This window comes from Rosa rugosa, chromosome 4 (assembly GCF_958449725.1).
Source record: "Rosa rugosa chromosome 4, drRosRugo1.1, whole genome shotgun sequence".
NCBI classification, from domain to species: domain Eukaryota; kingdom Viridiplantae; phylum Streptophyta; class Magnoliopsida; order Rosales; family Rosaceae; genus Rosa; species Rosa rugosa.
The window spans coordinates 55,805,560-55,829,586 of NC_084823.1; the positions used below are offsets into that span (position 1 = coordinate 55,805,560).

Sequence of the window (24,027 nt, forward strand, 5' to 3'; positions counted from 1 at the left end):
AGTCATCATAGGGGTAAGAGTGAAATCATTTGATCCTCTTTTAAAATAAGAAGAAGAAAAAAAAAGAGAGACTAAGACTGGCACGTGTGACCTTACCCACCATGGCTCTGTCTACTGTGTATGTTGTCACAAAAAGTCTCCCTCTCATTTTATAAAAGCTTAGCCTATCATATATATCTTCCATCTCCCATTGGAAGCTCTCTCTCTTTGTTTCTCCCATGGCTGCTGGTTCTGCTGCTGCCGTTGGGCGGCGCTGCCTCGCATGCTTCATGGACCCTGAAGCAGCCAAATGCAGCTCCACTATTTCCAGCAGCAGCAGCAGACAAACCATTCATTTCCCTAACCATGTACTACTTGTTTCTTTTACTTCTTCAGTTGCTGCTCTTTTATGTTTTGCACCAAGTAACTAATCTGTGTGACTTTGACAGAGGAACAGTCACCAACGTTTTTGCTCGCTTTCGATGAATGGTTGCCAAGGAGACCACCCTCAGCTCCCTTTAGGTACAGTCGAAACGCGTTCATTTCCGGCAGTTCCATCACCGTCATTGGCAGTGGAGACACTCAGCTCCGCCCTTTCTCAGTTGAAAGCAAACCCACCTGCTTACTCCTCTGGCATTATTCGTCTCCAAGTAAGCAATGGCCCATATTTCTGTGGTCTTTTCTTATCTGATCTGTTATTGCCTAGTAGGTCAAAAAGCTTCGAAATTTAGAGGAATACCGTTTGCCACGTGGTTGGGTGACCTTGAATAGCATGGCTATTGGCCCATGCATGATTACATCCCTCCCTGTTCCTTATCCTGCACATGACTTGATGGAGTCGGATGCTCTATCTTAACATAAAAATATATGCAACTCTAAGTTAGTAAGAAGATGATATTGTATGCTTGTAAACAATTACAGACATTAAGAATCTACAAGCAACCCCCTACTTGAAAATTCACTGCAACTAAAAGTAAAGTAAGGAAGTTTCTGTTTTTGAGTCAGTTTTAACTTTTAACATAGAATTGGTGCAGGACTACTAAGCCTAGTTACTATTTTCAAAAAAGAGTGATGTTTATGCAACTAGCAATGTATTTGAAGGTACCAATCCAGCAGAAAATTGAAGCAATTGACTGGCTGTATGCCCAAAATAAACTCCTTCCTCGCTGTTACTTCTCCGATAGAGCTCAAACCGGCAGTCCTAAGCTTTCCATTGATTGCGCCAATGGGAATGGGAATGGTAATGGCCAGAGTCCAAAGAAGCATAACAAGTTGGTCAGTGTTGCTGGTGTGGGATCTGCAGTATTCTTCCAGGATCTGCATCCATTCTCATACAGGCATTGGAAGTCCTTAAAGAGGTGAGTAAAGTATATTGACTTTGGTTTTGTAATCGAATCTATATATTAAAAGTTAAAGCTCGAGTCTAATCTTGTCTCTTGGTTGAAGGTTCCTGTCTACAGAATGTCCTCTAATTCGGGCATATGGGGCAATCCGGTTTGATGCAAGAGCCACTATATCATCCGAATGGGAGGCCTTTGGTTACTTCTATTTTATGGTCCCTCAGGTACAAGAACAATCATTTATTTGTATTGGTGCGCAGTTGATCTGGCCATAATAGGTCATGTATCTCTGTAAGTATTTATACCATCTGCTGCTAGATACTGAACGACAGGTTGAGTTTGACGAGCTTGAAGATAGTTCAATACTAGCAACAAATATTGCATGGGACAACTCCCTCTCGTGGACTTTGGGAAATGCCATTGATGAACTTAAAGCCACAATGCACCAGGTTCGAATTTAGAATTGAGTTAAAATATTTCAAGTTTGGAATATACTTCAGATGTTTATTTCATGCTACCGTGCTTAGACGAATGCTTGATTATGCAGATATCTTCCATTGTTTTAAAGCTACAAAAACAAGTTTGTTCGATGCTAATGTTAAGCAATAGTCACATCCCAAGTAAGAAATATTGGGATCTTGCTGTTAATAGAGCTTTGCAGAAAATAAGAAGTGATTCAGCACTTATTAAGGTAGCTAATAAACCAAGTGCCAAACTTGTTGTCACTATTGAGACCTACCTCCTTTTTTATCTCTCTTACGATTATTAATAGATCAGTCCTGTATTTGGAACTCAGGTTGTACTCGCACGTAGCAGCAGAGTAATAACAGCTACTGATATTGATCCTATTGCATGGTTAGCTTGCTTACAGGTAGTGTCTTCTTCTTGTTTACTCGGTGAACTTTCTCTATGTAATGTCCAGTAACAAGTTATGATCAGTGCATCTGATCTATAACTCAATGCAGGTTGAAGGCAAAAATGCTTATCAGTTTTGTCTCCAGCCACCTGATGCACCAGCATTTATTGGAAACACGGTATTTGTCTTAACTCTTAAAAGAGATTGCATTCACCATATAATCTATCACTATTTCCTAATGATATGATTAAATTATCATTGTGAATAGCCAGAGCAACTGTTTCACAGAACATGGCTTGACATCAATAGTGAAGCTCTGGCTGGAACCCGTGCCAGAGGTAAATCGCTGTCTGAAGATCTTCAAATAGAACTTGACCTACTTTCCAGGTTTACCTCAGTATCTAAAATACAATGTTTTGATGTTGTTACAAACTTATACTTCATGAGAATTTCTCTTACAGCTGTAATTTCAATTAGTTTTGACCTGCTAATAGCCAATTCGTTCATTCTATTTGAATTTGTTATTTATTTTGCAGTCCTAAGGACCACCTTGAGTTTACTATTGTACGAGAAAGCATAAGAAAAAAATTAGAGGCAAGTCTTTGGTTTATGGATGAAATTTATTGTTGATTTGTTTATAGGGAGAGAGTATTCACCATATTCTTGTTTTCACAGAATGTATGCAACAGTGTAGTAGTTGAACCAAAGAAAGAAATCCGAAAACTCCCTAGAGTCCAACATTTATATGCCAAATTGTCTGGCAGGTTAAGAAGTGAAGATGATGAGGTAAAAGTATTGCATTTCTTCTGCATTAAATGATAAGTTTCCTTCCGAGCTTATATAATCTGGAATATTTGAGTTAGATTAAATGTAGGTTGTGCATCTACTAGTTTATTGTCCTCAATCATGAATATGCAATGTAGATTGCTGATTTTTGGATTTCCTCATTATCTTCTTTGTTTTCAGTTTGAGATACTGTCTTCTCTTCACCCTAGTCCAGCCGTTTGTGGATTTCCGACAGAGGAGGCACGAGTTCTTATTGCAGAAACGGGTACACCATATATCATTCAATATGTTGTTTCTACTATTAACTTTTTGTTCTATCACAACTTCTAAACGTCCACAAATGTTTTTCAGAAGTATTTGACCGAGGGATGTATGCTGGTCCAGTTGGTTGGTTTGGAGGAGGAGAGAGTGAGTTTGCTGTTGGCATTAGGTCGGCCTTAGTGGAGAAGGTAAACAAGAACTATGTATATTTTTATCTGCTACTTCTCTATTATTGAACTGATTCGTTACAATTCTACGTTGTCCTACACTCAGTTATTAGATATAACAAGTGATCTCGTAGCACTGACAATTTCATATCCTAGGGTCTCGGTGCATTGATCTATGCTGGAACAGGAGTTGTGGAAGGAAGCAATGCATCATCAGAATGGGATGAACTGGAACTTAAAATTTCTCAGGTTTGTTGTTTAGACTTAGTTAAGTCACATTGTGTATGTATCTAAGCATTGTTAGAATAGGTGGTGTATTAAGGTTGTAGTGTTTTAATCAATTCTGCAGTTCACCAAGTTACTCAAACTTGAAGTGCCTTTAGAGATCAAAAGCTGATATTGCAAGTATCTACCCGGAAGGTCAGTGGTTTATGCGGCAATTAAATTCGAATTCTTTTTTGGCCATGATTGAAAAGTAAAGGATGGAAGTCAAGTAGCAGAAGATATCAAAGTACATATCTTGACTAGAAAGAAAAAAATTAATCGATCAAAAATATCCATTGTATTTATTTATATATTGTGTAAAATCCTCCAGTTACCTATCTTGTTTGTATATTGAAATACAAAAATGCAATAAGAGTGACAGGTCTTTTATTCTTCACTGTCTTCCGCGACAACCTGTGTCTTTTCCAACAGGGTTCAGTTTGAGCTTCATATGTACTAACATGGCTTGCCTTCGTCACATTTAAGAGGACCGGCAAACATTGTGAGCGTGGTTACGAATGTCCCAGGCTTTGCAGTTATCATATCATCTTCTGGGATATTCCGAATTGGGCTTCCAGATTCAGTAAAAGTCGCTCCATTCAGAAAAAGATCTCCTTCTGATGTCCAACTCCATTTACTCCACTCAGTCTTTGCTGTGTTGACTCTATTACATATCTAGACCACAAAAACACCAAAACCAGCCTTAGAATTAATTTAAACCACAACAAGGAGCAATGTAGAATACATATATACCTCTTTAGCTGCAGTATTTTCTGGAGCAATGTAGCGATTTCCCTGGCTTAGTATGGTAGGATGGCTGCTGCCGCCGATGGCATACATAATCCAGTGAGTGTAGTCATTGTTCACAACATGGAAAAAACCAAATCTGCACCTTGGCATCCTCTGTATCAATCCCTGTCCGAAATGGTTGAAAGCTAGAGTTATCTGCATAACTTCATCCTTATAGTAGCTATCGCTTGAACCAAACAGCATCACCTGCATCCAGCCACAACAAGCATCACTAATTATGTTAATGTTCCCTTGTCAGACTATGTGGCAAGATCACGTTTCTGGTACTCTTAGTTATTAGAATTTCACAGAGGGGTTTATTATTACATCATTATGATCGGTGAAGTGAGAGTTGGATATGGTAATGGCGGTAGACCCTGCAACAACATCGATGAGTCCATCGGCACAATTTGAGGCAGAAACATGGTCTATCCAAACGTTTGAGGCACCAAACAAGGATATTCCATCACCATCGCTGGCTGTACGTAGTCCAAAGTGACCCGTCGAGTCCCTAACCATGCCACCTTCCTTGGAAACGGTGTCACGAACGTGAAGGTTACAGATAATGATGTTCTGCACATACTGCAGAGTAATTTGCGCACCACCCTCAATGTGCACATTACAGCCCCTTGCATCAATGGTCTTGTTACTAGTGACCATGAGCTCTTCTTTCAGTTCTATCTTCATGTCATCTTTAAATATGATCCAGAGCGGTTCAGGTTGAATCACAGCCCACCGCAATGTACCCTCGTCTGGTTCGAGCACGTTATCGTCACTAGGATCAGTGACGGTATAGATACGTCCACCTTTGCCTCCGGTTGTCTCATGTCCAAAGCCAAGAGCACAATCGGCTAGCTTCTGCCGATCTTGATCCCAATTTGGATCGCATCTCCAGCAAGCGTCGATTGGGTTTGTAACCTGGCATGGACCATCATAATGGTGTCTCAAGTTCCTTCTTGTGTCGTTAAGACCCTCCAGTGTCCTGCTTCCATTAGACAAAACGTCGTTAAGAATTGTGATGAAATGAAATGTTTCCTTGCTGGACAAGGAATTATAACTTACCTGTGGACTTGTCTGTTCAAATGGGTTGTAATATGTAGAGGTTCAGGCTTGTAGGCCGCTTTCGCAGACTTTTCGGCTTCTTCCTGTCGCCTCTCCCACTCCTCATCAAAATCCCCGATGTTGGCCTTCAATGCCGGAATTGTTATTGTCATCAGAAGACATAAAAATAGCAGCTTCAGCTTGTGATCAGCTTCCATTGCCATCCCTCTTGTATTCAAATTAGCTTTTGTTGTTGGTAACCAACTTCCTTTTTCTTATAACTACCTTCTATGTACCTCTTCTCGATCTTTTCCTTTCGGATAGGGATGTCAAATGGAGCAAGGTTGATGAGGCTTATGAGAGTACTGTGAATGTTGCCATTGTTGTTTTGTTTGGAGCAAGAGTGGGAGAATGTGGCTAAATACAAGAACCTGATATCTAAATCAAGCAAAGACATGAAAAATGAGAAGTAGGGAGGAAAGGGAGGAGAGCCGTCCATTATCGATTGTCCTGTTGGGGTTATTGGTTCTCCTCTCTTTCCTACTTATGGATTATTTCTAAAAATAAAAACAGAAAATTCGGCTGAAAACATTCTAATGTTTTACCTTGACTTTTTTACAATCATGTCGTTTGGAGACAGAAGAATTTACCCAACGAACCTAGGGCGATTGTCTATGGTTTGCTTTTTCAATAGTTTTTTCTACAAATCCATAGTCATTTTGAAAACATAGTTATTTTATTTTTAATTTTTTAACCCCCACTCCACCTCATCCTTTTTGAGCTCGAACTCATGATTTTTCAAATGAGAATCTATTGTCTTACCACCAAGCGAGTGAAATTTATTCAATGAAAAGAAAGTTACAAATACCCCCTTTCAAAAAGAAAGTTACAAATAGGACATGCGTAAAAAACGCAACTATCCTCCTATGTTCTTATTAACGAAACCGAAAATTAGGAAGATCTAAAACCACCCAATATACACTTGACACAGAGAAGAGAAAGAAATATATATATATATATATATATATATATATATAACAGAGCAAAAAGGTGGTTCACCCTTTTTTTTTTTTTTTCATGTTCACTAATCAGTCACTGACCAAGAAAATTATACTCAATCACCTTTAGATGGAAATCCAATGGTGGAAAAAATTATTTTTAAGTCAAGTTGTTTTGTTTTCAACTCTTGAATTTACATCTAAAGGTGATTGATTATACTTTCTCTGGTCAGTTACTAATTAGGTGAACAATACTGTTTTTTTTTTTTTTGTACATCTATATTGCATTAGATGGCAGGCCAAAACATACATAAATCTTTACTATGGGAATGCTACCATTCACTATTACATTGAAGCTCAAATATTTCAAGAGCCTACATGACTACGTAAAGTCATTTCACACAAAATAAAATATATTGAATCCTCATTCGCCAATGCACGCAATTGTGGTACTCTAGAAAATTCATTTACTTAGTGTAAAACCAACCCCATAGGATGCAAGACATGTATCAAACGTAAGCGTAGTTCGTTGAATCAATCCCCCGAAACCCTAGAGAACCAGAGCATGTCAGCCTAGTCAAATCTAAAAAACATCCTTAACTGCTTTGGACACCTAAATTGATTTTGGCACCTAATTAGTTTCGAGCCCCCTAATCGAAGTGGGCACTCCTCCTCCATTGTCGTTGACAAAATCAGCACCACCGCCGCACTTGCAGATCTGTGCGCATAGAAAAAACCAGCACTCACAACCGCACCTCGGAGTACACAGCCTCGCGCCACCGATCCTGCATATTGGAGTGAGTAGTCCTTTGCCGCCTTGCTCTAGGCACAAGAAACGTGCCTTTACCATGATCGAATAGCCTACTTCACCGCCACCCGCATCCAGCTTGATCTGAACAGTGCCTGCAAATCTAGCCCCTTTAGCCAATCTCCATAGCCGTCCTCTGCGTGGTCGAACACCATTAATGTCCCAAGCCATGGTAGCTAGGGTTGCTAGGAGTCGGAGAGACAATTAAGAATGAGAGGAACAACAATCTAACATTACTCATATTATTTATAAACTTAACGAATTGTCAAGCTTCTCAACAGCCTTGAAAGAAGTCTTAGAAGTTTCTTAATTCTTAATGTCGGTTTTTTCTCAAAAAATTGTGTGCTAGACTGGGTCTGAGTTTTTGTCACATTCGCATGTACCACATTAAAAAAAAAAAAGGTTTTAAAACCTATTTTCCTCGCCCAATGAGGTTCATGAGATTCATCTTCGTCTAACCCCTGGACATCCAGAATCCTTTTCCTGTTATGTGATCTTTATTAACCAATAAAGAAAATACAAAAGTAGGCGATGCAAGCATGGCATAATATTAAAGCTACACACATATCCTCCGCCGCAAAGACACAGAAAGAGAGCTAATTTGGAGGGAAAGGAAAGCAAAGAATGGTGTTGAAAACCAAATAATCCACCACTCAATTAACTTGACATGGCTGCAGTCCAACTGGGAAAGTTTGGAATAAGAAACGCATCCTCCATTCCGACAAGGAAAGCTTATTGCCTCCCATTCCCAACATATATATAACCTGTTGGGATCATCATCAACTAAATATTAACACGCAGAGCATTACATACATAACCCCTTCTTCGTACGGTTAAGTACATCCTCATTCGACCATTGATGGCAAATGTTAGAGGAAGAACATCAGGGATGCACATGGGAGAGAGATTGTCAACATTAACGCCCACACGTGTGAAGATTGTTCCTGGTTCTGGCTGGACAGATGACTCTAATGGCCACTATCTTCTTGTCGATCTGGAAGGTATTCATATTGTTTTTAATCCCCATTACATGCTTGATGACATGGAATCTGCATTCTCACTTTCTTGGGCTCTTAAATGTGTTTTAGGTTTCAACAAGGAGAAGGTGAAGCTGGAGGTGAATACCACAGCTGGACATCTAACAGTCACCGGAGAAAGGCAAGTGAACGAGAGGGAACATGTCTATATTGAGGAAAATTTTCCAATACCAGCAAACTCAGACGTCGATAAGATCACCGGAAAGTTTGATGGTGAGATTCTCTATGTAACTGTACCAAAGGTTGTTGCAGTAGTACAAGAAAACAAGGAACCTGAAATAGTAGAAGTAAAGGAGCCCGAAATAATAGAAGCAAAAACGGAGCCTGAAATGGTAGAAGCAAAGATGGAGCCTGAATTAGTACAACCAAAGAAGGAGCCTGAAATAGTTCAAGAAAAGAAAAGACCTGAAATAATAGAGAATCAGAAGGTCGAAGCTGCTCCAGCAGCAAAAAACACACACCTAAGAGCGCCCAAAAACAATGATGGAAAGTACAGAAACAAATATGATGGCACAAATGATGCACAGCCAAACAGATTATTACGTGATGCTCGGATATACTTTTCTCCAGAGAATATAAGGAAGTGGGAGGAAGAAAAAGGCATTTTGAGAAGTGCAATGGAGGTGTTGAGCAAAAACAAAGGGATGGTTATAACAGCTATAGTAGCATTCTCGTTAGGGATGTTCGTATCTCAAAAGTTCAAAACAGGGGAATGATCTAAGATAAGCTGGTGTGTGTGAATACGTTATGTAGTACTTTCTCACTGTAATCTCTTGTTTATACCATATTGTACGATCTCTAACATGTACATATCATTACGAATTTCAATGAATTATCCATCTTTATATATAATCTTATCCTCTTAAATTTCTAACATATTAGTATAAATTACTTGACAATCAGTTAATAAGAATCTGTTTGCTAAATTAGTATATCAAACACAAGAACGAAAAAGATATATAGTCCATCACATTGTCAATTAGCATAGATGGAAGAAGATATATACCCCAGTATCACAATGTCTACATTTGCTCAATTACATATCAAACACAAGAAAGAAGGTACATCCTCAACCTCTCTACTAATAGCTAAGAATACTGATGCCAAAATTGAGTAGTCTACACATTATGCTGAAACCCTCTATATCGAAGTCTGACATTTCTAAAACACAAGCTTAATAGTAAACTCAGTACCCCCCAATAAGATAAGCTGTAGGTGTAATAAATACATACGAACTGAACCTTGTGTTTTCTTCCTCAGGACCTCCACCTTACACTGCAGTGTGATTACCCACTGGAATATTTAAGGTGGAGGTTCCTGAGGAAGAAGGCACAAGGGGATCATTTCTCGAAAATATTCACTATAACTCTTGTGCTGCAGAAAGACCAGACTTGATATTAAAACAAGATTGCCACTCTTAGCAAGTATTAAACCACTCTCAAGATAAGCACAAGACTTAGCGTTTGGATATTGTCCCTATTATTGGATAGATTCACTTGGAGATATGCCTTTGTATTGAACTTTCCAGCGTTTGCATTCCCAGGAACAAGAATATCTGTGTGGAAAAGAACTTTATCTGATTACTTTGGCCCATTCAAAAGGCTACAATAGTCAAGAAAGACCATATTATGAAAAAATTTAGCTTTCAAATCACTCTGTCTTAGCAAAAAGCTCAGCTTTAAAATCGCAATGTATCGGAATTTAACTGGAATCAGTAAAACCAAACTAGTGTAACCAAAGAACACAACTTTATAACCACAATGTCATTAAACACATGCAAATCTTACACATCCCAGAAACTCCAAAACTCAACAGTCTATACCAAAGTTGTCAATTTTTCATCACAAACTTGCAATCATTGCTCCAGAAAAATAAGTATATTACCTTATTTGAAAATAGTGATGATAGGTATTGGGTAGTTTGAATCATATTTTTCCAAGAACAACCATAAGATGACTTCTGCAAAAACAAAGAAGGAAACTTTTGTAAATTTGGGAACCAAATTGTGAATCTAGAAAAAGACCCAGATAGAGTTGACAGAGCCATACCAGCGGTGCCTCTTCCTCTGCTTCATCTTCTTCCATAGGATTGGGGACTCCGGAGTTGAATGGTACGGTTTCGGTTGGCTGTTACTTATCTCCGTAGTGGGCTTGGTGACCCGAGTTTAGAGGATGGGTTATCCATTTGGGCCGAAGATGGGCCTGTTCTAAGAATTTCACTCCGCTAATCAAACGATTTATTTGAAGACTGATGTGTTTAGTAGGTTGCTAGAAACATCGAAGCATAAGTAGGGCAAACGTGTCATGTGGCGGTACATTCAACCAATCAGCCTCTATGAAGGTAAGTGTTTTGAGTATTTCATTTTAATTAAACATAAGTAGTTTCGAAATACAATTAAAATATAGATAAACATGATTGGTTGGACGTACCAGCCACGTGACACGTCTGCCCTACTTAAGAATTTCTCGAAGTATAAAGGCATACTAATTTCTAACTGGGATGAGATCAAATGCTTGAAGAGACAATAAATGGAGGTTTATTACTGAAATGTTCATAATGATGGGATGTAACCATATTGTATGAGAATTATTTCAATTGGGTTCTGATTCTTGGATTGCATGTTAGTATATGTTTATCCATCTATTACAAAATTGCACAAACCTTTCTTAATGCTCATGGGATTGATCAAGGTTTGGACTAGTAGAGCCTCTTGTGTAGGTTTTGGAAATGCTGAAGGTGAAGGAAGATGTGGGCACAATTCCATTTTGGTAAATATTCTAGCTTTAATCTCATTCTATGTCAGGTGATGAGGTGACACCCCAAAAAAATATGATGCTGAAGGCATCAAAGAATTCAATTCAAAAATGACTTTATGCTGCAGGATTGGATTCCTCAAGCAACCAATTTCAAAAAGGTTGCAGCAGACCACTTCAGCATGATGCGGGAAAGATCGATGGAGAAGCTTCTTTGAGATGCGCGCCACTTGTCCAAAAGTTGCAACCCTCATCCTACCCCAATCCCTGTAACTCTGCTTGCTCGAAAGTTTTATACTGCTTGCTGTTTTTTTTTTTTTTTTTTGAAAAGCAGTTTTATACTGTTTTGAAGTATTGAAATTTTGAAGTTATTGTTGCGATGTGCTCAAATATATAACTTAATCTAGCAATTTATCTCTTTAGAGCTTCAACAATCCAAAAAATTCATATAAAACTATGAAATGGTCATAAGTATAGTATAAATGTGGAATTGCGGGTGGGATGATGCATTAGAATTAGGTCACTCTCTTTTACTAAATATTATAGAGCACTAGATGTGAGTCCAGGTGCTTCCTCAAAACTGTCACATTCATTCATGCAATAGCCACTATGGTAGAAAGGAAAAGCAGATGCATATATATAGCAGCAGTTTTTCATAACAAGGGAGGGAATTTCAGTTTGTTTGACAAGGAAAGGTTAAGGTAGATATATAAGAATAAGAAGAGAGGACCCAATTGCGCATAGGAAATGAAAGGTCATTGATGCTGTGTCATGTAACAAACTTTAATTAAAATGTGGGTGCTTTTACACGAAAAGGGAAGGGGTTGTGGAATCATGTGCCTTCTACCACTGCACTGGCATCTCTATATATGTCCCCTTCATAACAGATTCACCCAATTTGTGCCTTTTCTTTTCCACTCTAATCCCAATCCCCAAATTCCTTGGGACTGAATATTAGATTGATAATATTAAATGGTAAGCTCCCATTGTTGACATGCAAACAAATGACAGTCTTATTAAATTTAGATAAAAGTATAATTCGGTAAAATTTTCCTTTATTTTAAATATTAAGTAAAGCAAAATGAACTAATTTATGAACTATTGAACTGGGTTATCGATAAAGCATGAGTTAAGTAAAATGAAAGAATCAGTTCAAACAAAAAGTAATGTCATAAAAGCTTGAATCTGATTGTGCAACGCTGATCACTGCATCACAAAGGTCGACACATGACTTATCTTTGGTTGGCAGGATAGTGGAAGATTGTCATGCTTATCTAGAGGTAATTCCTTCAATTCAATATCGACATTTTATACCATGAAAATAATGATGTTGCAAATAGGGCTTATTCACTTGGCTAGTGCTTCTGATGAGAAAGTGTTTTATGTTGAGGGAGCCTGTTTTTTATTTTTTTTTATTTGTCAATCACACGGTGTCCTCAAAAGCTTCTTAGGCTCAGAGACTAATCCGTGCTCGGGGGATATTGTCAAAACGCTTCCTCCCCCCTGGTCACCAAGAATATATTGAGATTTAACTCCAATAAGCGTCGGCAGGATTCGAACCCGGGTGTGGGGGTTCCACACCTGGAGGCTCTTACCATTGTTGAGAATATAATCTTCAAAGATTTATGTACTAATGATGTCGTTGCATGTAATGAGTTTTCAGTTTCCTTATTCAAACTAAACTAAAAAAAAAAAAAAAAAAAGCCTAGTTGAAAAGCTTAATCAGTAATCAGCATCTTAAACAGTAATTGCATAACAACAGAAAACAAAGAAAAAAAAAAAAAGAGGGATGAAATTAATTTATGAGCAAGCAAGCTAAAAAAGTGAATTGAAAACCTTCAAGAGTGAGAATGGAATAACCAAATCCCCAATCTCTCCCCCAACATCAAAAAAAGACATTCTTCCCTTCAACAAAATCTAACAAAAAAATAAATTAAATAAAAAAATCCCCAAATAAATAAATAAATATTTTCCCTATTAAAAGATAATTGTTAAATAATAAAAATATAAAAAATAAAAATAGTAGGAACCAACCACCGAACCATGCAGAATAGCAGTACAGTACAGAAATTCAAAAAAGCAAAAACCAAAACCAGAAAAAGCCGAATACCCCAAAACCCCATCACACACTACACCTCCTTCTTCAGTCCTTCCCCGCTATCAACGCAAACCCTGCCCCCTTTTTCTCTCCTAAGTCCTAACCCTCGATTCCCTTTCACAATGACACCATGACCGGAACGGTGTCGTTTCAGCAAACCCCACCCCCACACTCCCACTCCCAACCCCAACCCCAGCAGCCACAGCCACAGCCAGAACCACCGCAACCGCAACAGCCAGCTCAGCCGCAGAGGGTGATCAGGAAGCTCGTCGTGGAAGTAGTGGACGCACGTAACCTTTTACCTAAAGATGGCCAGGGGAGCTCCAGCGCTTACGTGGTGGCGGACTTCGACGGCCAGCGGAAGCGGACGGCCACCAAGTACAAGGACCTCAACCCCGTCTGGAACGAGCCGCTCGAGTTCGTCGTCTCCGACCCTGACAACATGGACTACGAGGAGCTCGAGATCGAGGTCCTCAACGACAAGCGCTACGGCAACAGCGGCACGGCGCGTAAGAACCACTTCCTCGGCCGGGTGAAGCTCTACGGCACTCAGTTCGCCAAGCGCGGCGACGAGGGTTTGGTGTATTTCCAGCTCGAGAAGAAGAGCGTGTTCAGTTGGATTAGAGGCGAAATCGGGCTCAGAATTTATTACTACGACGAGTTAGTGGACGAGGCGCCGCCGCAGCAGCAGCAGCAGCAACAACCGCCGCTGGAGGATCCGCCGCCGGAGAGGCCGAGGTCTCCGGCGGTTGTGGTAGTCGAGGAAGGGAGGGTGTTTGAGGTCCCTGGAGGACACGTTGAGACTACTACATTTCATGAAGGCTCGTACTCGCCGCCGGTTGTGGTCACCGAGCAATCGCATCCGCAGATGGTTCATATGCACGGTCATCCGCCGCCGGGTCAGGAAATGCACGGTCACGGACATCCGCCGCCCGGTCAGGAAATGCACGGTCATCCGCCGCCGGAGGTTCATTTTCAGCCGGAGGTGAGGAAGATGGAGACTCACAGGGTTGCTCCGATGGGCGAGAGAGTGAGAATTCCGAGGAGGCCTAACGTCGACTTCTCTCCGAAAGTGATTCCTGGAAAGTTCGCGGCGGAGACGACGGCGGAGAAGATTCATCCCTGTGAGCTGGTCGAGCCTATGCAGTACTTGTTCATCAGAATCGTCAAGGCGCGTGGACTCGCGCCGAACGAGATCCCCTACGTCAAGGTCCGTACAAATTGCCACCTCGTGAAGTCGAAAATGGCGGTTCACCGGCCGGGCGAGCCGACGGACTCGCCGGAGTGGAACCAGGTCTTCGCACTCGCTCACAACCGCCCTGACTCGGTGAGTTCCACATTGGAGATCTCCGTTCGCGACTCACCGTCGGAGCAATTCTTAGGCGGCGTATGCTTCGACCTCTCCGACGTGCCGGTCCGAGACCCACCGGACAGTCCCCTGGCTCCACAATGGTACAGACTAGAAGGCGGAGCCGGAGATCCAAATTCCGGTAGAGTATCCGGCGATATCCAGCTCTCTGTTTGGATAGGAACACAAGCCGACGACGCGTTTCCTGAAGCGTGGAGCTCCGACGCACCGTACGTGTCTCACACGCGCTCCAAGGTGTACCAGTCCCCGAAGCTCTGGTATCTGAGAATGACGGTTATGGAGGTTCAGGACCTCCACATTGCATCGAATCTACCTCCGTTAACGGCTCCGGAAATCCGAGTCAAAGCTCAGCTCGGGTCTCAGTCGGCTCGAACCCGGCGCGGGTCCATGAACAACCACTGCGCCTCGTTTCACTGGAATGAGGACCTCATCTTCGTGGCGAGTGAGCCTCTCGAAGACTCGCTGATCCTGCTCGTGGAGGACCGAACCAACAAGGATCCAGTGCTCCTCGGCCACGTCGTAATTCCGGTGAACTCCATCGAGCAGAGAATCGACGAGCGCTACGTGGCGTCGAAATGGTTGCCGCTGGAAGGCAGCGGAGGCGGGCCCTACTGCGGCAGAATGCATCTCCGCCTTTGCTTGGAGGGTGGGTATCACGTGCTGGACGAAGCGGCGCACGTGTGCAGCGACTTTCGGCCCACGGCTAAGCAGCTGTGGAAGCCGGCTGTAGGCATTTTGGAGCTGGGGATTCTCGGCGCGCGCGGCTTGCTTCCGATGAAAGCTAAATCCGGTGGGAAAGGCTCCACGGACGCTTACTGTGTGGCCAAGTATGGTAAAAAATGGGTCAGGACCCGGACCGTTACGGATAGCTTCGACCCGCGCTGGAACGAACAGTACACATGGCAAGTATATGACCCCTGCACCGTCCTCACCGTTGCTGTGTTTGACAACTGGCGCATGTTTGCTGACGTCACAGAGGAAAAGCAGGATTTCCGTATAGGGAAAATACGAATACGCATCTCCACGCTGGAGAGCAACAGGGTGTACAAGAACTCGTACCCGTTGCTGGTTTTGTCCCGGACCGGGTTAAAGAAAATGGGCGAGATAGAGCTGGCGGTCCGGTTCGCCTGCCCGTCCTTGCTGCCCGAGACGTGCGCGGTTTACGGGCAGCCATTGCTGCCAAGAATGCACTACCTCCGCCCTCTCGGGGTGGCCCAGCAGGAGGCTTTACGCGGGGCAGCCACACGCATGGTGGCCGCGTGGCTCGCACGCTCCGAACCGCCCCTGGGGCCGGAGGTGGTGCGGTACATGTTGGATGCGGACTCGCACACGTGGAGCATGAGGAAGAGCAAAGCGAATTGGTTTCGGATCGTGGCGGTGCTGGCGTGGTTGGTCGGGTTAGCGAAGTGGTTGGATGATATACGGAGGTGGAGGAACCCAGTGACGACGGTTTTGGTGCACATGTTGTACTTGGTCCTGGTTTGGTACCCGGATTTGATAGTCCCGACCGGGTTTCTATATGTGTTTCTGATTGGGGTTTGGTACTATCGGTTCAGGCCCAAGATACCAGCTGGAATGGACCTCCGGCTCTCCCAGGCGGATACAGTCGACCCGGATGAACTTGATGAGGAGTTCGATACTTTTCCAAGCTCGAAACCTCCGGATGTGATTCGAGCCCGGTATGATCGGTTAAGAATGCTGGCGGCCCGGGTCCAAACGGTTTTGGGCGACTTTGCGGCCCAAGGAGAGCGCGCCCAGGCCCTTGTGAGCTGGAGGGACCCACGTGCTACAAAGTTGTTCATAGGAGTGTGCTTGCTTATCACTGTGGTGCTATATGTTGTGCCACCCAAAATGGTTGCGGTGGCATTGGGGTTTTACTACCTGCGCCACCCGATGTTCCGAGACCCAATGCCGCCGGCGAGCCTCAACTTTTTCCGGAGGCTTCCGAGCCTGTCGGACAGGTTAATGTAGAGAGGAAGAGTGAAAGAAAAAGACTAGCTTTACAGCATTTTTTTTTTGAGGTGCCTAGGGGTGTGACAATTTCAATCAAAACACTGTTGGTGTTGAAAAAATGGGGGTCCTTCATAATCTAATAACATTGTAAGGATTGAAAAAGGGGAAGAGGAAAGTGGCAAAGTTGTCATCATGGTCTGCAAGTTTTGTTGAATTGGTGGACTTTGGACTAGAGGAACAAACTTTGGTATAAGAGAAAGGCAAAAGAGGAAAATTTGGATGCCAGTGAGTTGCAAAGAGAGCTTTGTTTCTGTAATCATGATGTTTGGGGAAAAGTATGAATCTATGAACAACGAAATTTTCTTTCTAACATATAAAATTAAATTCACATTTTTCTACATGGGTGTTTCTTAGGTATTAATTTGAGCTAAATTCCATGAGGTACAAACACTGGTAGTACAAGCCCATATTTCGTCATTTTGGTATTTACTTGTGAGCACATATTAAGGAAATTTCCTCTTGCATCTCGGTGGCTTTCTCCCTTTGTCCAATAAATTGTGAGTGCCACCCTATATATACACACACACACACGCACACGCACATTTGTGCTACCAATTAATCAAGGTTGATAAAATTTTATTTCTATAGCTTTGATTTCCATTGCAAATGATTAACACTCCAGGTGAATTCTATGACATTGGCAAGAAGGCCAGAGGTGACACTCTCAACACCATCCTCTTCCTTTTGTGTTTCCTTTTGTTCTTGCAATGTCGGTTACATTTTCTTGTGTATCCACTAATACATGTTCTTGTTCTTCTGATTAGATCTTCTGCATAAGGACTATGCTCATCAACCACGCGTGCCAATTCATTTTGATTATCGAAGCCTCAAGTCAAATTCTGATATCTCATGCAGAGGTTAATCTGTCATTCTGTCGAATGATGGAATCTATACTTTGAGATCATTTACATGATGGTGATGAAACTCAAGTTTTAGTGGTTTGTTATTTCTGTGACTATTTGCAGTTAAAGATATTGTTCCAATTGTTCCTGAACTCAGCACCCTTTTCAGTTTTGTCACGCCAAATTCTGGCAAGGTAAAAATGTCCATGATTTTTCCGGCTCAGTTTTCACTTTAATGCTGTTCTAATAGTCAACAATGTGGTAACAGGTGGAGCTGGAATACCTAAATGGTCTTGCTGGTATTAGTGGAGGCATTGGACTGATACAAAACGATGCCCTTAGAAGATATGAACCAATTGCAAACCTTTCAGGTGTGATAGGACGAGGCGCTCTTTTCTCCTTCGGAACTGACCTTGCCTTTGACATATCTACAGGGCAATTCAACAAATTCAATGCTGGTTTGAGCTTGAATAGTGACTTTGTTAATGCTTCCTTGTCCTTGTGAGCAATCCTGTGAGAACTTGGAGTAAAAGAGCTTTCATTTTGAAGCAATTTTATTGACATAGACGTAATGTGTTCTGAATTATATGCAGGGATGGGCTTGACAGCTTGAAAGCTGCATGCCACTGCTTGGTGAACCCACTGACCAAGACGGCCATTGCAGCAGAGTTGAAACACAGCTTTTCAGGCAACGACACTGCACTTGTAATCGGCGCCCAGCACGCATTTGCCCCCTCCACACTGGTCAAGGGTCGAATTAGCACACACGGCAAGGTTGGTGCTCTTATACGGCAAGGATTGTGGGAGAGGATTTTCCTGTCTCTATCTGGAGAAGTGGATTTTACAGACACAAATCCAAATGCAACTCTGAAAATCGGATTATCTCTGGCTGTTAGGCTCCAAATGAGCATCAATTAGAAGCCAGTGTTTTGCTGGGGTTCCAAAACTGGAATAATCATCTTCCTTCTCTGTTTGGTGTGGTATAAGTAAGAGAGAGACGGGGGTTTTTACTAGTTTTATGAGGCCAGATAGTGTGGAGAAAGTGAAGGGAAACACAGATGTACAATCAAATCAAATTTAGTATTTACTACTGTATGATAAAAGCATAGTAGGATTCTGTTTGATGAAAATCTGATAAACTGGACATATAAAGCATTTTCCAGTCGTCCAAAAACTATAAGATCCAAGTTTGAACACGAAGAACCAAGTCATCGTATAAGATTGATATATGACTAACCACAAAATCTTAAAAGCTTGCATTTACAGCAGCACTAATGGAGAATTAAAGTCACCAGGAAACAAAAACTTTAACACACTGAACATCGCAATGATCCCAAAGACCAATATAACAAGAAGCTTGTAGAAGTGCCCAACTACTGGTGAGAACCCTGAAGAAGTCCATCACGGATCTGAGAAGCTACATCGCGGACGGCACCAGGTCCATGGGGAATAAAAACAGCAGAGGATTTAGAGCTGGCACCAATTTCCTTCATTGTGTCAAAATACTGAGTGACAAGGACCATGTCCATGACATCCTTTGCGGTGGTCCCTGGAACATTAACAGCAAAGCCCATCACACTGTCTCTCAAACCATCAACAATTGCTTGACGTTGACGAGCTATACCCAGCCCAGACAGATACTTGGACTCAGCCTCACCCTCAGCCCGTTTAATTTGCAAAATCTTCTCTGCCTCTGCCTTTTCATTAGCTGCCACCCTCATTCTTGCAGCTGAAAACAATATAAAGCAAAAATGGTAAAACAATTGAAACTGAACAGACCACCCATGCTAAGAAATAAATAAGCTGAAAAGGAATTCGCCAATTAAGAATACGACTTACCAGCATTGATTTCATTCATTGCACGTTTCACATGCTCATCTGGTTCTATGTCAACAATGAGAGTTTGTACAATCTCATAACCATAAGCAGACATGGCCTGTAACAGAGAAAAGAGCAGCATGGTCATTGTCAAGCTAAATTTAGAGTCCATGGTACTATATTACTTTTGTTTTGTCATGTTACCTTCTCAAGCTCTTCTTCCACAGCTTTTGCAATTTCATTCTTTTGCTCAAAAGCATCATCCAGAAGGAGCTTTGGAACACTGGCTCTAATCACTAACAAGACAGAAAAAAGCATACTCAGTTAGCTAAATGCACTTCATTTCAAATAAACTAAAATTGCATATCTCATTAAGAAGGATTTAGTTTATACCATCAAAAACATAGGCCTGGATTTGAGACCTAGTGTTGCTGAGTTTGTAGAAAGCATCATTTGCTTTGTCTGCCAGAGCACGATATTGAATAGATGCAACGACATTGACAAAGACATTGTCCTATAGAAGATATTGAACAGTTCCTCAATATGTAAAAATAACTGAACATTAAATAAGTGAACTCTATGACCCATGTTACAGTTAAGCCACCTCCACTTAAGAAAATTGAGATACCTTTGTCTTGGTCTCACACCGCACATCCAATTGCTGCAAACGCAGAGAGAGATGACCAGCAACCTGATGCCCAAGAAACCAAGGCATGCAATGGCATCCTGGCTCCATAACTTCCACAAACTTGCCAAATTTTTCCCTCATAGCTACTGTGGATTGATCAACTTGTACTAAACAGAATAGATTACCCATGTTCTCTTAACTATGGTACCTTCAAGAAATATGCATAAAAATCAGTTTCTTAAAATAGAAAAAGGTTTATCTGTTAAAGCCAAAACTTAGTGGACAGGAAATAAAACTAGACTTCATCCATATTCAATAGTTAATCAGAGATCAGATGTACATATGTAAATTATCTTAACAAATTATTCTCAGAAAAAATAGACAGAAAATAAACAAGTCCAACGCCAAAATAGTCCATAATTCCATATTATGAACCTCAAGGACATGTTTGAAAGAGCTAAAAACAAAACAGCTAAATCACGAGTTCAACACCCATACTCCATTCCAAGAACCCACCAACCCCAAAGTTCAATTCACCCAAGGCAATTGTATGCGTGTGTGTGTCTGTGTGGCTGTGTCACAGAGAGAGAGAGAGAGATGAGATCTTTCACTCATATGTCAAGCAAAACAGTAAGAAAACAGAACAGGGGCATGAATTCAAGATGCAAATAGGTTAAAACTGGTCTTTTACAACAACATCCAAGTAGGATATACAAAAGAGATCAGAGACACCCCAAAAGCTATTTGTTCACCTTTCTTCCTAGCAGAGGGAGAAACTTGCAGTTAACAGCAAAGCAAGACAAGAGAGCAAGGAAAGAAGAAAGGAAGATGGGAATGAGATGACCTAAACAAATCAAGACTCAGAGACATATATATACATAAACTCTGAAAACACTAACCTGGAAAACTCTAAACAATCGCTACAATCCAAAAGTTCCAAACAAGATATACTCATCGGACAAAAAACAGATAAAACAGTTCAACAGAAAAATAAAATACTTAAATAAAGAGGCATATGCACCCTAAACCCCAATTTGCAATTAGATAAAACTACCAACCTCTAACACTATGAGCTGTAACAACTAAGCTGCGATAAAACTACCATCACTGCAACTCATACGCCTCAAAGGAATCGTCAAAGGGTATTTTAATCAGAAACATTCATGGCAGCACATAGTATACTCATCAACATACAACCCAAGATAACCCAATATACAATCAAGCTCAATAAAATTCCAGGAGGGATTATGACAGCAACAACATACAGCTCAGAGCTTGCCGTCTTAACTAGGAAGGTGACATATGGGTATCCACCATTTTCTCCTATATCTTAAACCCCATCATTGTTTTTATAAATATATGATTCAATTCTTTGGATAAAATCAAAAAGACTCAATCTTTAAGCATTCAATATATTTATAATCCAATACCCATGTTACAAATTGAGAAACAAGATACGTAACAGTAGTACACAGAACTGGGTTTAGGTCAAGATTCGCAGCAAATAGAAATCGATTAATTTCGCAATAGTTTCTATACAAGATGAAGAAAAGCTTGAACTGCATGAAAATTTCGAAGAAACCCATAACAGTGACCGATAAATAAGACGAAGGAGGCGCGAAATTTACCTCCTTTGGAATTGACGAAGGAGAAGCGCTGTGGGTTTTTTTTTTTTTTGAAAGGAAAGTTGTGGGTTTTTGGATCAGAGAGAAAGAATAAGAGTGGCTTTTATAGATTTTATTATTATTATTTTTTGTTACGTAAATTATCCAATCATGGATCGCCACGTCTGTTCTTTGTAACAAGTGGGCGCGAAAGGTCAGCGGTCTGTTTCGTTACATCCGGCCCGGTCCATTATGTTTCTTGACGTCTTGGTTTTCTATTTCTTTTTCTTTTTTATTTTTGGTCAATTTAGTGTTTCTCACCAAATACATGATACAACCTAAAACGTAAGAATATATCAGAAACATCTGAAATTCAAACAGATACAGACTACAAACGTGGAAAATCGCAATTTGGGTGCATCATAAATTTGCAGAGAAACACGTTAACTGGTGAAGTATTATTTCTCAAAAAATACATGACACGAACTAAAAACACGTTATTATCTGATAGTCTAAATTTTCAACTGTTAAATAAATATACAAATTCAAACAGATGCATAATTCTAGAAGCGTGAAAATCACAACTTGAATGTATTGTAAAATAATCAAGCAATATGTCGAGAAACAAACTAACCACGGAAGTGATTTACCAAGAGCAAGCTAAGTCTTCTTCTATGCCCAAATACCTTGTTTGTAAAGCTAGATTGAATTGCTTGTAAATTGTACAAGAGAGCGTCTACCTTTTTCTTATATATAATAGTTAGGTACAACAGAGTTTTTTCGCATAAAGGAAACCCAACAGCAGTTTAATTATACTTCTCATACAGTTCTAGTCTAATCAGTCTTGCTCACTTAATGGATTGTTTTAAGGGTTTGTGGAGGACAAATGTATCTCAGCCACATGTATTAAATTGAATGTTGAAATTCTAATAACTAAAAATTACGCATTTATCATCAACCATCAGATGCCCTTGTCCATTACAATCTATCAAAAACTATATCTTAGATGTACAATCTATATCCTACGAGAATGTTTTAGCAGCAAATTATAAATACTTCTATGTTGGTAAATTAAATAACATGACAATGAATTGAAATCTGATTAGTAGAACGAAGCTTCAGTAATATATTATTTTAGTGAAAAAAATTCTCACAAGTCTAAATAATTCATGAAAAAGTAGACTTACTAGAATAATTCTTATTGGGGAATAATAACTATTTCTTAAGTTGGAAAGATAAAGCTATCACCATTCCTCAATTTGATTGGTGGACATAGCGTGCCGTTGGATTACACAGACGAAGCAAAAAAGCAAGCAAAGCCCCTTGTTTGTCCCACGTGGCATTTAGAACAACCACTATCACACACTCAAGCTTGGAGCTTAGAAATTAATATCATCCATGGCTGTGTTTTCTGCAACTCCCTCGGCTACTTGCATCAATGGAAATCTCAACCACAACAACAACAACTTTCTTTCCTCTAAACATTTCTCCGATTTCATCTCACCGGCCCGGTCGAGAACCTCCACAATCGTTAACATGGCACCCAAGAAGAAGGTAAGTAATGAAGCTAGCTTCTGTTTGGCTGCCAAGAAACTACTACATTAATTCATTTTCCAATATATACCCCATTTGTTTGGTTGTTTGAGGAATTAGAGCATTGTTTTTTCAGGTGAACAAAATCGACGGAGGGTGGAAGAAGCAGTGGTTCGGAGCCGGGATATTCTACGAAGGGTCGGAAGACATAGAAGTGGACGTGTTCAAGAAGCTCGAGAAGCGCAAGGTATTGAGCAACGTCGAAAAAGCTGGGCTTCTGACCAAGGCCGAGGACCTTGGGCTGACACTCTCGTCGATTGAGAAATTGGGCCTGCTCTCAAAGGCCGAGGACTTGGGCCTGCTCAGCCTGCTTGAGACAGTCGCGGGCTACTCTCCCGCCGCTTTGGCCTCCGCAGCACTGCCGGTTCTGGTTGCGGCGCTGGCGGTGATAGTGTTGATACCGGATGACTCGGCGGCGTTGGTGGTGGTGCAGTATGTGGTGGCTGCTGTGCTTGGGGCTGGGGCTGTGGGTTTGTTAGTGGGCTCGGTTGTCTTGGATGGCTTGCAAGAAGCTGATTGAGTGCGCAAATGTTTTTCATTGGAAAAGTATGCTTGTTTCTTTTTTCCTTTTCTAATCTTTTTGTGTTTTCAGTTTTTTTTTTTTTTTCCTATATTAGAGGATGAATAATATATCCAATCTTACAAACTACACAGTGAATTAATGTGTAAATTGACCATTTTTAGGTTCATTAGTGATTATGTTCTTCTATCATAGAATTTGTTCTTCTGCTAGTATGATCTTTGGTTTTATCAATATCAAATGTAGTTTTACATTAATTTTTTCAGTGGTGGAGTTAAGAGTAAAAATCATTTAATTATGTTTGGAAACGTGGTTGTGAGTGCACCATACAAAAACTTTAACCACTCAAATAATTTAGGATAAATTTCAGTTTAGTACCCTGTAGTTTACGGGTAACATCATGTCAGTCCCTACTCTTTCAATTTGATCAGCAACACCCATGTGCTTCAATTTCAATCAGCCG

General features: G+C 40.9%; 7 protein-coding genes and 1 long non-coding RNA gene across 10 annotated transcripts; 5 read left to right on the top strand and 3 right to left on the bottom strand.

The window, feature by feature from the left end:
• The first annotated feature begins 169 nt into the window (after window positions 1-169).
• LOC133746302 (isochorismate synthase 2, chloroplastic-like) lies at window positions 170-4,050 on the top strand. The gene is made up of 15 exons (XM_062174478.1): window positions 170-347; window positions 429-629; window positions 1,081-1,337; window positions 1,426-1,543; window positions 1,652-1,768; window positions 1,867-2,010; window positions 2,116-2,190; window positions 2,285-2,353; window positions 2,444-2,562; window positions 2,712-2,769; window positions 2,851-2,961; window positions 3,142-3,226; window positions 3,313-3,410; window positions 3,546-3,638; window positions 3,739-4,050. Exons 1-15 carry the CDS (start codon window positions 219-221, stop codon window positions 3,784-3,786), a joined length of 1,722 nt encoding a protein of 573 aa, XP_062030462.1. The 5' UTR covers window positions 170-218; the 3' UTR covers window positions 3,787-4,050.
• On the bottom strand, window positions 3,929-5,890 carry LOC133746303 (pectate lyase-like). Its single transcript, XM_062174479.1, has 4 exons — window positions 5,505-5,890; window positions 4,770-5,424; window positions 4,407-4,649; window positions 3,929-4,328 (listed from the first exon to the last, which is right to left on the bottom strand). Exons 1-4 carry the CDS (start codon window positions 5,705-5,707, stop codon window positions 4,110-4,112), a joined length of 1,320 nt encoding a protein of 439 aa, XP_062030463.1. The 5' UTR covers window positions 5,708-5,890; the 3' UTR covers window positions 3,929-4,109.
• Window positions 5,891-7,787: 1,897 nt separating this feature from the next.
• On the top strand, window positions 7,788-9,042 carry LOC133745077 (inactive protein RESTRICTED TEV MOVEMENT 2-like). Its single transcript, XM_062173071.1, has 2 exons — window positions 7,788-8,290; window positions 8,378-9,042. Exons 1-2 carry the CDS (start codon window positions 8,149-8,151, stop codon window positions 9,040-9,042), a joined length of 807 nt encoding a protein of 268 aa, XP_062029055.1. The 5' UTR covers window positions 7,788-8,148.
• Window positions 9,043-9,284: 242 nt separating this feature from the next.
• On the bottom strand, window positions 9,285-10,460 carry LOC133743634 (uncharacterized). Its single transcript, XR_009863162.1, has 3 exons — window positions 10,375-10,460; window positions 10,211-10,285; window positions 9,285-9,881 (listed from the first exon to the last, which is right to left on the bottom strand). It is a non-coding gene; the product is annotated as an uncharacterized LOC133743634 (long non-coding RNA).
• A 2,686-nt stretch (window positions 10,461-13,146) lies between these two features.
• LOC133707040 (protein QUIRKY) lies at window positions 13,147-16,604 on the top strand. Its single transcript, XM_062132586.1, has one exon. The coding sequence runs from the start codon at window positions 13,308-13,310 to the stop codon at window positions 16,515-16,517; it is 3,210 nt and encodes a 1,069-aa protein (XP_061988570.1). The 5' UTR covers window positions 13,147-13,307; the 3' UTR covers window positions 16,518-16,604.
• A 202-nt stretch (window positions 16,605-16,806) lies between these two features.
• LOC133707042 (mitochondrial outer membrane protein porin of 36 kDa-like) lies at window positions 16,807-18,556 on the top strand. The gene is made up of 5 exons (XM_062132590.1): window positions 16,807-17,214; window positions 17,324-17,416; window positions 17,525-17,595; window positions 17,670-17,902; window positions 17,995-18,556. The coding sequence occupies exons 1-5, from the start codon at window positions 17,166-17,168 to the stop codon at window positions 18,317-18,319; spliced, it is 771 nt and encodes a 256-aa protein (XP_061988574.1). The 5' UTR covers window positions 16,807-17,165; the 3' UTR covers window positions 18,320-18,556.
• Window positions 18,557-18,589: 33 nt separating this feature from the next.
• Window positions 18,590-21,557, bottom strand: LOC133707041 (hypersensitive-induced response protein 1). Of its 3 annotated transcripts, none has more exons than XM_062132588.1 (6): window positions 21,476-21,557; window positions 19,848-20,055; window positions 19,613-19,733; window positions 19,424-19,515; window positions 19,241-19,337; window positions 18,590-19,130 (listed from the first exon to the last, which is right to left on the bottom strand). In XM_062132588.1, exons 2-6 carry the CDS (start codon window positions 20,034-20,036, stop codon window positions 18,775-18,777), a joined length of 855 nt encoding a protein of 284 aa, XP_061988572.1. In that variant the 5' UTR covers window positions 20,037-20,055; window positions 21,476-21,557; the 3' UTR covers window positions 18,590-18,774. The 3 variants fall into 3 exon arrangements, with proteins under 3 accessions (XP_061988572.1, XP_061988573.1, XP_061988571.1); XM_062132589.1 differs by having other exon boundaries at window positions 19,848-20,046; window positions 21,476-21,493; XM_062132587.1 differs by lacking the exon at window positions 21,476-21,557 and adding an exon at window positions 20,600-20,716.
• A 1,207-nt stretch (window positions 21,558-22,764) lies between these two features.
• Window positions 22,765-23,690, top strand: LOC133745960 (uncharacterized). Its single transcript, XM_062174116.1, has 2 exons — window positions 22,765-23,005; window positions 23,121-23,690. Exons 1-2 carry the CDS (start codon window positions 22,850-22,852, stop codon window positions 23,562-23,564), a joined length of 600 nt encoding a protein of 199 aa, XP_062030100.1. The 5' UTR covers window positions 22,765-22,849; the 3' UTR covers window positions 23,565-23,690.
• Window positions 23,691-24,027: the final 337 nt, after the last annotated feature.